General features: G+C 39.2%; 3 protein-coding genes across 4 annotated transcripts; 1 reads left to right on the forward strand and 2 right to left on the reverse strand.

Annotated features, from left to right (window-relative positions):
* Positions 1 to 55: 55 nt before the first annotated feature.
* LOC117387657 (proteinase-activated receptor 3-like) lies at positions 56 to 922 on the forward strand. Its single transcript, XM_033985197.1, has one exon. It carries the CDS (start codon positions 56 to 58, stop codon positions 920 to 922), a length of 867 nt encoding a protein of 288 aa, XP_033841088.1.
* A 3,991-nt stretch (positions 923 to 4,913) lies between these two features.
* Positions 4,914 to 10,033, reverse strand: kcnh6b (potassium voltage-gated channel, subfamily H (eag-related), member 6b). The gene is made up of 11 exons (XM_033985062.2): positions 9,945 to 10,033; positions 8,544 to 8,969; positions 7,527 to 7,920; positions 7,242 to 7,441; positions 6,917 to 7,169; positions 6,651 to 6,844; positions 6,402 to 6,507; positions 6,088 to 6,324; positions 5,728 to 5,887; positions 5,445 to 5,649; positions 4,914 to 5,368 (listed from the first exon to the last, which is right to left on the reverse strand). The coding sequence occupies exons 1-11, from the start codon at positions 9,981 to 9,983 to the stop codon at positions 5,078 to 5,080; spliced, it is 2,505 nt and encodes an 834-aa protein (XP_033840953.2). The 5' UTR covers positions 9,984 to 10,033; the 3' UTR covers positions 4,914 to 5,077.
* A 1,156-nt stretch (positions 10,034 to 11,189) lies between these two features.
* Positions 11,190 to 13,187, reverse strand: LOC117387271 (translational activator of cytochrome c oxidase 1). Of its 2 annotated transcripts, XM_033984727.2 has the most exons (6): positions 13,126 to 13,187; positions 12,692 to 12,971; positions 12,513 to 12,619; positions 12,239 to 12,372; positions 11,901 to 12,063; positions 11,190 to 11,477 (listed from the first exon to the last, which is right to left on the reverse strand). In XM_033984727.2, exons 2-6 carry the CDS (start codon positions 12,966 to 12,968, stop codon positions 11,268 to 11,270), a joined length of 891 nt encoding a protein of 296 aa, XP_033840618.1. In that variant the 5' UTR covers positions 12,969 to 12,971; positions 13,126 to 13,187; the 3' UTR covers positions 11,190 to 11,267. The 2 variants fall into 2 exon arrangements, with proteins under 2 accessions (XP_033840618.1, XP_033840619.1); XM_033984728.2 differs by having other exon boundaries at positions 12,692 to 13,187.
* Positions 13,188 to 13,928: the final 741 nt, after the last annotated feature.

Consider the following 13,928-nt stretch of genomic DNA (forward strand, 5'->3'; position numbering starts at 1 on the left):
GTTTTAATATTATTTACAGGTTTGTTGACTGAAGAACAACTGGACATAACTCAAAATGCCAGAGTTTTTTTACTTGCAAAATTCCTCCGTCAACATCAGTACTCTGGATGGCCTTTTCGCTGGCCACTGTGAGGACTTGATCACCGGTATCCTGGTCTGGGCCATCTTCTCTACACTCTTCTCAGTCCTGGGCTGTCCCGCCTGTGTCGCTGTCCTGTGGGAGCTTTTCCAGAGATACAAAGCAGGTACCCCTTTCACTCCAAATGACATCTTTATGCTCAATCTTACTTGCATGGACTTGGTTTTCTTGTTTTTCATCCCAAGTGGCTGTTTTAACTACCTTCTCTGGCACATTGATGTAATACAAATGTTCACTGACTTTGTGTGCTCCCTTAATCTGGCTGGGCGGCCTCTTCTGACTGCCTGTATCTGTATTGACTGCTATCTGGCTGTGGTCCATCCAGTCTTCTATAGAGCAAATAAAAGCCCTACTTCACGCCTGCTCATGTGCGCTGTAGTATGGACCATAACTCTCATACAAGGCACACTGTCCACCATCATTGATGAGTTCTTCCATAGCCCCTGGGCCATGTTTATCTACGTCATAGCGCTTCCCATTATAACCACATGCAACATCTTTATCCTCTGTGCACTCAAGTCCACGTTCCCAGGCCAGACAGACCTTCACCCCAAGAAGAAAAAGGCTCTACAGATCATTACCAATAGTATGGTGATGACTTTTGTTGCCTATGTGCCTCCTGTTTTGGGATACATCCTGGGTGGTTTCCTTACCACTGATGACCATGAGTATGAGTGCTTTGTGGCCATACCTATCCTCATAGCTCCAGCAGCAGGGAGCGCCATGATGCCTGTGCTGTATTTGGGGAACCTGGGTAAACTGGGAAGGCTGTGTAATAATTAAAGTTGATTTTGGGAGCTCATTAAATGTATAAATGTATCCATCCATTATCATTATGCCAAAAAGCATTGTGTATTTTGCTAATTTTAATTAGCAGAGTTGGGTAGAGTAGTCAGAAATTGCACTCAAGTAAAAAAAAAAGTATTTGGGGAAACTAATACTAAACCTAAGTGTCTGGACATAACATGAGTTTTATCATTTGAAATTAATGTAATTAGAAAGACAAAACATTAAATAATGCACAAAATGTGAAAACTACAATTTCTCAAGTAAATGTAACTGAGTAAATGTAACTGCCCACCTCTGTTAATTAGCATTACATTTGCCACTTCTCAAAATTAGCTTGAGCTCTAATGCTAGACTAGTTTCCTATTCAATTGCTATGCTCAGTATGTGTGATGATAAAGAGATCGGTGTGTAAGTTTTCATGCCAGTGGCAATTTTTGTATGTGTTTTTTATGTTTGGCTATAAAGCATGTGTGAAAATTATGAAACCTTTATGCTAAACTGGAAGTGCAACAAGGAACAACCCTAAATCTAGGAATGTTATAGAGAACCCCACCATCACAATCACCGATACCATGAATGCTTAAAAGCAATAGTCTGTTTCATGTAGAATATTATAATCTGAAAGTACATTATATATTTTACACAAAGATTTTTGTGTTTATGACCAGGATGAATTGTATTATGAATGACTGGGGCAAGTCTTTCAGGAATAAATCTCATAGTGACAGAAGAAGATGCACAGAGATGAGATACAACACAAGACTGTAATAGTAGTAATAGTAATATTACATCAGTAATATCACCTTACCAGGTTGTTGCACTAATGGAAAATGTGTAAATACCCCTCATATGTCCATGCCTCAGTATGGAAATGTTTATTATCTGCTTGTGCCTCTGCTGCTGTTGTAATGATGATCATTTACATTTGAAACATTATCTTTGTCCATAATAAACCACATGTAAAACTATTCTGACTGAAGACTGAAGCCATTAGAATAACCTGATTACCTAAATACAAGTCAAGCCACAACCATCAATCATTTTTATTTCTTTATTATTATTTTTTTAGGGAAATATACGTTCATTATCTGTGGTAAATGCAAACATCTGTAACTAAAATAACGTGGGGGTAACACTGATAAACAATACATACTCAATGGAAACAGTGTCATTTAAAAAACATTTAGTGGAAGTTCTAACACAGCAATCTTTTAAATTGGGAATAAATACAGAAACGGTTGTTTTACCAATACCACCAGCACTACTACTACATCATATATAAATCACAATGGGCATAACATTCTCATTGTCTATTATAGACGGTCATAACAATGTTATATTATTATGATAATAACCTATTACGCTGCCCTATGCAATAAGTCGGGTATTCTCTCACATCTCTATTCTTTTTTTTATACCAGTTTATACCAGTTTTGAGAGACACTGGCCACCAAACCAACCAACAGTATAATCATATAGGGCTAACTATTAACATTAGATTCTATATTTTGCTACACCAAAGTTTAAGTCGATCAAACCCCCCAAGATTTTGAAGAAAGAGTAAAGGCATGAGCGCAGATCCCATAGAGGAGAAAATAGTACATGGCATTATCACTGAGCAAAAGTACAAATTTGCATCAGTTATTAAGTGTTCTCCTATTATATACATGAAGACTGGAGGCATATAAGACAGCAGTGATGCCACCAAACTGTTAGTGACCGTTTGTATGGCTCTTTGCTTTTGCAGATGCACATTTTTACCCCTGGGGCCTGTCTTCATCAGAGTATAGAGGATGAAACTATCACAAACTATGATTATTACCACTGCCAACATGTACGGACAAATTGACACATAGCTCATGTATATTACATAATTGATTCCTATTGCCAGCCCGAAAGCCAAGGTCAAAAGCCAAATGACAGCTGCTACAATGACCCTGGGAGTGAGAGTGGTCCAATTCCTGTAAGACAGTGGATGAACTACAGCAAGATAACAGTCAATGCAAACACATGCAATTATGAGAGGTCTACCACACACGCTGAGGGAATAGATCCCATTCCAGATGGCTTCCATTGTCCAAATATGCAAAATGAAATGATTGCCCAAACCAAATGGAAGGACAGCCAAGAAGACAGTATCCATGACGGACAGGTTCAGCATGAAGAAGATATTTGGAGTCAAAAGAAAGGAGCCAGAGCTGTACTTTTTGTAACATTCATAAAAGATGAAAATATAGGCAGGGAAGCCGACAAGAAAAGAGAAAATACTACAAACGCACCAGATGATCCTTCCATATTCGTGGTCCTGGCACATGGTGAAATTCATAACTTCTTCAAAAAAATGTGATGCTGTCGAAATGCTGGAACGCAGATACATATTTGAGATGGTTTATAGAACTAAATATAAAAGCTAATTATTATAATATAATAAAAACATGTGAAAAGCGAACACCCAAAGCTTAAAGACAAATGGCAAGTTAGTACTGGGTCACTGCACCTGTTGCTGTTAACACATCAGTCATAGGTTTTCCCCCTGTGAGAGACAACTATGCAAATCCTCTTTAAAAAGCTTGGAAAAAAGGCTATTAATTTAGGCCTGCAGGCCTATTGTATTTAGAACATGCACATAAAATAGGTCTACTCAAATTTTGCTGATTTAGGCTATTTTGTGTATGATTGTGTTTGTGTGTTATCATTTCAGTCTGTAAGATACTTGCTCATCAATGATACTATGAATATTTATTTTTAATGTTAAATCATAAAGCATTTACTTTGTGTCACAGTGGTCTAGTCTTTTTTAAGGGTTTTTTCCATTTTTCAATTTTCTCACCAATGAGGGCAGCACCAACGCTCTACACCTGCCATTTTTATCTACTAGTCAAAAACTTTGCCGTGAGAACAGCTGTGGGTGCACTGTCTGCACAGGCTGGTTTATTAGATAAAGATTATATTATGGAGCTTGGTTTAAAATTAGTCTATTGGAAATGGACCGGCCAATTATTTTCTTGTTATCAAAAAGAAAATAATAATTATTGACACATTGTAGTGGCTGGTGAAATTAAGTTGTTAAGGTTAATTGAGGTTTTAAAAGTTAAAAAGTACTTTAGACTTTGAGCAAATTTTTATTTTTATTTATTTATTTTTTTTACACTGTTAGAGCCTACCCATGGCTGTGTATTGTGTGTGTCACTTTGGCTCAGATTAGTAACCTCCACTTAAGGTGAAAGTTGTACTTGTCTCTCCTCAGTTTTCTGTGTGTTGTAATTTTTATGCAGACCAGGCATCTGTGAGAGAATGAGAGCATAAGAAGTTGGTCGATTCTCATTCATCCAGGAGATCCATGGTAGAAAAGGATGCAATGGTAGTCAACATTCTCTGGCTGATTAACTTTTCTACCTTTAGAACCAACAGACTATATACTTATATTAACTTAAAAAAAACAAAAAAGCAATACAGACTTTAAGTTAAATTTTCTTCCTGGCATCTGTGAGCCTTTGGTGGGTCCATAACAGATTAAGCCTTATATTTTATTTGAATAAATTATTTTTCCAGATCAAGGCCTTTTGTTGAATAACCTTAGCTTGCTGTGTTTGCTCTAGCTTATATTCACTAGGCTCTGATTTGGGACATGCGGCAGATGCCTCAGGTCATTGAGGGCCCTGTTCTGGCCTACACCAGGACAGGGTGAGATCAATAATGTCCTGTGGGCCTCTACACAGCCAGACTAGATTGTTATGTGCTACATCTACTGTTTGGAAAGGACCTAAAAGTAAATTTTATGTCAGAATTAATGTATCTGTTTTCCTTCTTAATCTCTATTTTTGTGATTACCGTTTCATTACTACTATCTACTATGTCTCAAGTCTCTGTATCGGTCAGCATTTGTCAAACAATGATAGTGAACAATTTCATGTCCTGCTTTATTCGACCACATACAGTCACAGGTACAAATTCTGGACTGAAAATATGAGTAATATTCTTTCATGTATATTAGGAATAAAAGTTCAAAGTTCAAATCACACAGTCTCTGGTCTTGTACAAGCAAGGACAACTTGGTCATGTCCAATAGTGGATCCAAAGAGCTTGTCCCACCATCAGGTGTGCTAGCAGCAGTTTATTCCACTACAGATGTGACAGTGGCAGCAGATGTCAGGTGACGGGTAGCACTGGGTCTGAGAGGTGCTTCTGCATATCGCTCAGTCCAGAGGTGAGGTCCAGGTTTCCAGGTAGTGATGGGTAGCGCAAACTGTCACTCAGCCTGGGATTGTCCAAAAGAGAGGACACACCTGAGGACTCAGGTAGCTGTGAGGCCAGTGCTCTATGGGTCTCTGTTTCAGGGGTGGCCATCACGGACATGGTGTCATCTGACGTCACGTGAATCCCACTGGAAAAAGACTCCTGGGACTTCTTTGTAAATTTAAGATCAGTCTGTGTTGAACTCTGAAGGAAAAAAATATTAAGATCCACTTTTGTCCAATATAAGATATTAGTGATAACATCAGGTATGCAACCCTACCTCAGTAGGTATCCTGCTGCTGAGCTGTATGGGGGAGATGGGGTAGATGGAGTGCAATACTGGAGTCCCAGTGCCGTAAAGGCCGGTGGAGTCAGTCGGTATGGTGCTGGATGACACTGTGCTATAGGCTGGAGGCACAGGGGCTATCTGCCTCTGCAACAGCTGCAGAATCACGTTAATATCCGCCGTCATTCTTGTCTCCAGTCTATGGCCAACCAAGAGAGTTAAAACTGTGTGAATAATTAGCCACAAATAATAAATACATAAATGTGAATAAAAGCACCTGTTGAGTTGAGAATGTAGCACCTCAAGGCGAGACTCCAGTTCACTGGGCCGTTCTTCTGTGAAAGGTGGGGGGTGGTATGTGTGACGAACAGAGGAGGACCTCCACTGACGACTGGAGAACTGCTGTGACTGATGCTCTGGCCAGATCTGATACATCCCTGAAACACAGAAGAATGGTGACATTTTTCAAACTGTAAAATTGTGCACAGAAACAATATATTTTTCACCACTAGAGGTCACTCCATAACAAGATTAAACATGTTTTCTGGTAGTACAGTAAGCATCATTTTATGCATTTCCCCCTACAGATATGGCACTGACACAAATGTTTATATCAAATGCAAATAATATTTAAAACCTTGGTGTCCTCTATCTAGTCCCGCCTCCCTGCCCACTGATGGGGAGAAGTCCAGTCGAGAGTCATCTGGGGTGTACAGCTCTACTTTGGGGCCATGCGCAGGGGGTTTGGGCAGCTCTTCACTGGACTGAGAACACGGCGATCCACAGCTGCAGCGGTCCTCCCAGTGGCTCTGAGGGGAAGAGTGATGGTGATGGAAAGACTGTCGTTGGTAGGAGTCCTCGTGATCAATACCGTCTGAAACAGAAAGTGCTGTCATGCACATAAGTACAGACTAAAGTTTATATCGACTCTAAATTTTAAAAAGCTCTCACCTGGCCTTATGCGACAGTCTAAAGAGTGTATTTTGTGCTTTGCTTTGTGATGATATCCACAGTCATCCCCAGAATCATCTGTTATTATTGGTGGAATTTGATCCGCCTAAAATATATATCAAAATGTATCACTTTTTAACCTGTGTTGTGTGTGTGTGTGATTATATATATATATATATATATATATATATATATATATATATATATATATATATCTCCAATACAACATACTCCCTTGAACAAACCTACATCTCTTAAATCAAAGGTTATCTCCAGATTCCTCCAGAAGTTGTCTGCAAACCCTGGGTACATGTCCAGCACCTCCAGCAGGTCGTCTCTGAGGATGCGGTGCAGGTCGCAGTAGGACACTGTGAGCACATCAGCGTTGGATTTCCCTGGCTCATCATACAGGTAAATGAGCTCACCAAAGATGTCATTCCTTTCTACAACAGGAAAAAAAAAGAATATATAGTAAATCAGCTTGGAAAAAAACTCAAAGAATCAAGAACATTTACCTAATATGGCAGCAACCACATCGTCTCTGATGACCTGGATGGATCCTCGTGCGACGAAGAACAGAGAGTCCAGAATGTCCCCGTAATGAATGAGAGTGTCTCCTGGGGGGGCGTGCACTGTTTTGAATCTGATTGCCAGAGCTCGCAGACAGGCCTGACTGCCTCCGCGAAAAGCTTTACAGTTCTGCAGAAGAGACCGGTTCAGGTGCAAGCAGATGTCAGCCTGCAAAGACTCAGGAAAGCCTTTCAGCACCTGTCAAGACCAAGAACTTAAAATAAAGAAATATAAAACAGAGATGCACAAACTGTCTGTCCTATTACTTACTGCGTTCATGTCAATGCCATTGGTGTAGGACCATGCATGTTGGAAGTATTCCTCCAGCCTTTGCCGCAGGCCTCCAGGGATTTGGTGAAACCGAATAAACTCTTTTACACGCAGCATCTGGGTGTGGTAACGTGTCGTTCCAGAGTACAAACGCTGGATGATGGCAGACACATTCCCAAAAATGCTGGCATACATTAGGGCTGTGAAAAATAATTTGTATAATACCAAATTTAAATAACAAACAAATAGAGGAAATTTGATCCACAGAAATGTAACTTAACTTACATCCAATGACCATGACGCAGATGGAGAAAATCTTTTCAGAATTGGTGTTGGGGGAGACATTTCCGAAGCCCACGCTTGTCAAACTACTCAGGGTGAAATACAGCGCTGTGACATACTTGTCTTTGACCGATGGCCCAGAACGGGAGTCACTGTCATTGTAGGCCTTGCCCAGCTGTTCAGCCAAATTGTCCAGCCATCCTGTCTCTGTATACGGCCTCTCCACAAAACCAATGGCATACCAAATACAAGCCAGCCAATGGGCAATGAGCACAAAGGTACACATGAGTAGGAAAAGCACTGCTGCTCCATACTCCGAGTATCTGTCCAGCTTCCTGGCCACACGAACCAAGCGCAGCAGGCGAGCCGTTTTGAGAAGACTTGTTAAGGTAGCCATCTTGTACAAAAAGAATGGAAAAATGTTAAAATTCTATTCAGATAATAATTGTATTGTTATTGAAGTTAACCATAGATATAAAGTGCCTTCCACTTATATTTTCATCAGTCAAATATGAGCTCGTAAGGTGGATAATAATTGTTTTAATGTGGTGTTTCTCAAATTGTGGTACATGTACATGATGTTCTCTACTTTTTTAACATTTAATTTATAGTCACTCCAATTTATTTAGTGTTTGGTCCTCCTTTGTGTAATTTCTTCATAAGAACTACTGTAAGTGCAATGTCCAATTTTAAACCCTCTTTAGACCAATTAAATACACAATGTGGAATATTCCTGTTTTAGACCTGGTTTTGATCTGGTGGTACTCTGAAAGCCAATTTTTTTCTTAAGTGGTACTTGAAGTGAAAAGTTTGAGAACCAGTGTCCTAATTGATATGAAAACTGTTCTACATAAATCACTGTTATAGGAGTTATTTGGGTATCCAAAACAACGTTACACATGTCACCAATGTTACAAATGTTCTTTTGTTGGAGGGCACTGTCAATAGCAGCAAGAGATTATAAGTTCTGTTCAGCTGCAAAAAGAATTTGAAAAAAAAGAAGAAAAAACATGTTCTTACCTCATCAGAGCCGGATCGGAAAATGAGAAGGTCAAATGGGATTGCTGCAAACAGATCAATAGGGAACCAGCCTTTCATATAGTGTTTGGCAATTCGGACAGGCTTTGTCACCACTTCGTCATTCTGATCCACATATGTAGTGCGAAAGTTGATGACAATATCCACAATAAATAACACATCCACCAAGAGGTCCGCCACATTCAAGGGATTGCAAGTGTAGCCACATCTTCTCTGACGCACGTCTCCATGCTCGTCCAGGAGGAAAGCAGCAGAGTAAGGGGTAAAAACAGCCGTGTAGAGCACCAAAATGAGGATAATCCAGTCCCAAAAAGCTTTGAAGGGACTGTAGTGAAGTAAGATCCACCGAGTTGTCTCTGGGACCTGGAGTTTGTACTCAGGCAGGACATCAGACTCCAAAGAAAGCACCTACAGATTAGGACAACACACACATGTAAATAGTTTTATCTTGTTTTTAATGTATGTTATTTGAATGAACAAATATTGTAAAGCTTTATTGATAGACGTATGTTGTAAAAATAACATAAAAAAACCAACAAAAAAAAACAAAACTCCTACATTTGTCTATCTTTAATACTGACCAACAGACCTTTCTGGAAGATCCTCTTCCACTGCTGTTTTGACCATGTTCTTGGTGAAGGCTGCATGTTCTTGATTTGCAGCCTTGTAGCTCAATTAAATCCTTTACCATGCTGTCTTCTTGAGTAGTGGAGTCAAAATTGATATCCAGTTAAAAAAAAAAAGTATCCTAATTATCCAGAATTTCCCAAGGAAAGCAGTGACCAGTTGTTGTCAACAGCACAACTAGAACAGAAGTGCTGAGCTGCCCCATCAAGCTGCAAGTCACATAACAAAATTCACGTCCTGCCTGTGAGCCCATTTAAAAACATTTTAAGCTTTACAAGCATCCATACTGACCCATCCATATCAACGGATAGACCCAAGAATGAGACCCAACACATGAGGATCAACAAGTGATCCACCAGTGCAAGGTCATTGGCTTTTACAGATGCCTCCCTTTCATTTATTTCATATCCACAGCTTAACATCACACAGAAGCAGTGATGCAGAATGCCGAGCCCCAGGGCTCCTGCACTAACAGTGGGACCCAATTGAATAGTGGTTCAATTTAACTTTGCTTTTCACACCCACGAGGAAAGCATCCAGTCACCAAAACTACTTAGTGATTTTTCCACTCGTGGGCTAGTTAGTATCTGTCTGCCATTATGACAACCTTTTGTTGAAATTACATTTCTCAGAGATAAATAATAAGTAAACAAACTCGCAAATAAAATAAGTACAAGAAAAAATAAGCTTCTCAGTGGAGCTGTTGTGATTGTTCTAATTGCTGCACACTAAAACCCAAGGTTCCTAGCCCCGTACCTGAGTGACCTTCTCTGTGACGTTTTGAGATCTGTCCATCACCTTGGAGGGACTGAGCAGCTCCACCCGAGGTGTTGGAGGAGATCTACACTCGACTGGGCCCCCGCTCCTCATCAGGTCCATGTCTGACATCGAGCGTCACCTGAAAAGGATTATACAATTATACAACCGTCACAGACCTACTAAATTGTCTATTATTTAAACAAAAAAAGTCTTAGTTTGTTTTGCTTTTGCTAATATTGTGAATACATTGATTTAAAGCAAATTTGTATAATACTTTGTGCACGTCTACACAGACGAGCACAAAGCAGCACTACTAAATTAGCCCCTCCCCAAACACTTCGGCTTTAATTACTGAACAGGTTCCAACAACTGGCTGACAGTTGTATCATAGCAGGGAAACAAGCAGCTAAGAGCAAGCTAATTATAAAAAAAAAATTATAAACTAGAAACTTCAAAAACAGAAAATAAATACACATACCCGGTTAAAGTGCAATTAATTATCCTACTTGACCTTCAGGCATCCATGACTCAAGTCTCCATCCCATCAGGTTTTGGTGAGGTTTGTGACAAATGTCTTGGCTCTTCATTCGCAGCTCATGGTGAGGCTAAACAAATGGGTTCTTGGTGTGATACAGATGTCAATGTTGAACCTTCCACTCTGACACAGGGCAAACGACTGACCACTGGCTCACATGTTGCTGCACACCATTCACTAACACTAGAAACCAATCAATGCCATCCTATAGCTGAGAGGAACTGACAGCGAGATCGATGGTGGGCATTGATAAACGAAGCAAAATGGCCTAAAGCCATTAGACTGGACTTCCCCATTAATGCAAAATTACATCTCACTATCCCTGTATGCTGCCCTGTTTGAGGTTAAAAAGTTAATATTAGTATGTATAGCCAAGAGTCACATATGTGACTTTGTGATTTAAAGGAAATCAAATATTGGATATCTTAATGTATTATTTGTTCGATATGTTGCATGCATGCTGCTAATGTGGGATCTTATTGACTAGACTGTTGACACTACACTAATATGAGGGTGTAATGACCTGTGATGACTTTGGCCAAAATGTCCTTCATTGTTAACCTTTAAACATATGTATTATTTAAGGCAGTGGATAAAAATAAGTGCACATGTATGGCCATTTGAGTCAAAAGGAACTGGAACTTTCTATATCAAATAAATAGGCACATTTTACTTTTCTTATACATATATTTTTTTTTATAGTTTTTAAAATTCATAATAGTCTATGCACAATTTTATTTCACATATGAAATATAAAATGTCCGTCAAGTGTCTTTAAAGCATCCTCAGCTATGGGCTTGGATGTTGTCCCAAACACGGACAACTTCAGCACAGTCATTAAGAGCTTCTATCAGATTTAATGCACTGTTTATCTGATCCTCATCTAAAGCCAAGACTCTACGAGGAACAAACTCAAATCCCGCTGAGATGATGTGCAGGCCCAGCTGCTCCAACGATGTCCGCATCTTCTTCAGTTCCTTCATGTCACAAATGAACTACAATAAATAAACAAATACTTTATTAGAAATCACAACCACATTTACCTTTGTGAATTATAGTTTTATATTCATGTTGACTGCTGAAAGGTTATTACTTTGACTGTAATATTCCAAAGTATGACATTAAACGTCTCCATGGAGAAAATCAAGTGAAACTAAATGTCAGATATATAGAGAGGCGAACCCGTTCACAGTAGGAATGCATGTTTTTTAAAGCAATTAAAAGACCAAAACAAGATGAATACATTTAATGCCATACTGTGGAACATTCAAGTCAAAGTAATAACATCTCCATGGAGTAGTAGACCTTCAAGTTACATAGTGCACCTAATTCACATTTTGTAGCATTTATAATGAATGACCATTAAGTTGGATTTTTACAGAGTGATGAGATGAAAGATTATCAGGTAGTATACCGACCTTCAGGACGGACTGCTCCTCTTCATCCTCAGTCTCGTGGACATCCTCTGCTCCTGCCTCTATGGCCAGCTCCAGTGCCCTCTCAGTTGTGGTGTCTTTAGCCGGCACAACCACCACTCCTCTTTTCTCAAAATTATGCCGCGCTCCATCAGACCATATACCTCTGTGTGGAGATACTGTTTTACTTAATGTAAATGACATGTGATAAGCATAACTGAAAATGGTTCTCTGAGACTATTCACTGTATGTAAAAAAAATTCCAATGGTTCACAAATCTTTGAGTAAATGGTACAAAATAAATAGTGCATACAAAAATATATAATATTCTGCACTATTACCCATTCTTGCTGATGATCTTTTTAATATCCTGCTGTGTTCGCGAATTGTTGTCAGTCAATACTTCAATAAGTAGCAGACATCCACCAGGCCCACGAACCTCTAACATTTGCTGAGATGCTGGCTTGGACTTTTCCTGTGGTACCAAGAAAATATCATATTACTATTATTATTACTGTAAGTAGTTAGCAGAGACACATACATATCACAGCAAATAATAATACAAGTGGTAAAACTATTCCAGAATACAATTTACTGTTCAATTGGTGTACTTACAGCACTCTTAATTGCAGCCTCTACAGAAGCTTTGGGCATGTTTTTATTTCTGCACTGCTCCAGTAAATGAGCCAAGTTTAAATTTAATTCAGGGTTGGGTCCACCTTCTGTAAGGAGAAATTATATTACACATACATACATATACATATATACACGCACACACATTACCACACCGTTACCTTTTACCGCTATTCTTATCAACATGGTAAATTTCATGAACATTCTTCCCCGGGCTTCATCTTTAGGACCCTTGATGTGTTTGACTTTAGACCACTTGTTATGTCCAGCGCAGAGGGAGGGACACAGATGCAGCGTCCTGGCAGGGCTCCTCCGGGCTGGGTACAAGACGCATGAGGCGGGCAGGACAGTAGTGACTCCCGGGGGCGGACAGCTTCCACACACAGTCGATAGTGCCCTGGGACATAACGCGCGGAATGGTCTCACAACCGCCGCCATGCCCTTCACAGAGACAGTAAAATATCAAGAAACGGGCACAGTCAAAAGGTTTGCGTAGGAGAACTGCACCATTTCGGAAGTATCGACACTATCGCGTATTTGGGGTGAACTGGAGGGTTTGCTCCATTCATGATTTTAAAAGTATGAAATAACTCACAATGTGGAGCAATCAAGAACATGCAGCTGTCCTTGTTGTGAACTGGACACTTCCTGGTTTGCGGTGACGTCACAATCTTTTCAAAATAAAAAGTTTTTCCTCACTTAAACTTTAAATACACAAATAAATAGCAGTAAAATTTATTAAATTAATTAAGTATTATTTGATAACAGTAGATCTGCTATCAGTAATCTGTCTGTAATGAGACTTGCAACATTACACACTGTTTTCTCTCTTTTCTCCCTACAGGATAGTCCACTTTGTGTACTGTTTTAAACATAATCATGTTTACTTATCTGATTAGTTTATTAGGCTATGGTAATCAATATCGATTGATAAACTAGTCAAATGTAAGTCTACAATCATGACCGATGACAGCAAAAAAAAACTTGCTACCTGTGCAGTACAATGTTGTTGGGTGGTTTGAGGTCATTTGCAGAGAAAATAGAATATACAAAAATGTAAATGCAACACAAAATGCAATGCTTTCACATATAAATAAGGCATTTTATGTATGGTGGCCAAAATAGCACATATTTGGAATTGGAAAAAGTCTGAAAACTGAAAGAGACCGATTTTGGATCTTATTTAGTATATAAATCTAATTAAATCTCACTGGAAGTTAGCATACATTTAAAATTTGGCATTATTTTTGAGTTAAGACTTTAATAAACCAAACCAGTAATTAGAAATTAATAAATCCTTTTGTACAATCTATAAAAATCTTATGAAGTACATGAATGGAAAGCGTGTAAATGCTACTTTAAGAGATCTTTATGTCAACGCATGCAAAATGCATTTTG

Source organism: Periophthalmus magnuspinnatus, chromosome 19 (genome assembly GCF_009829125.3).
Source record: "Periophthalmus magnuspinnatus isolate fPerMag1 chromosome 19, fPerMag1.2.pri, whole genome shotgun sequence".
NCBI classification, from domain to species: domain Eukaryota; kingdom Metazoa; phylum Chordata; class Actinopteri; order Gobiiformes; family Gobiidae; genus Periophthalmus; species Periophthalmus magnuspinnatus.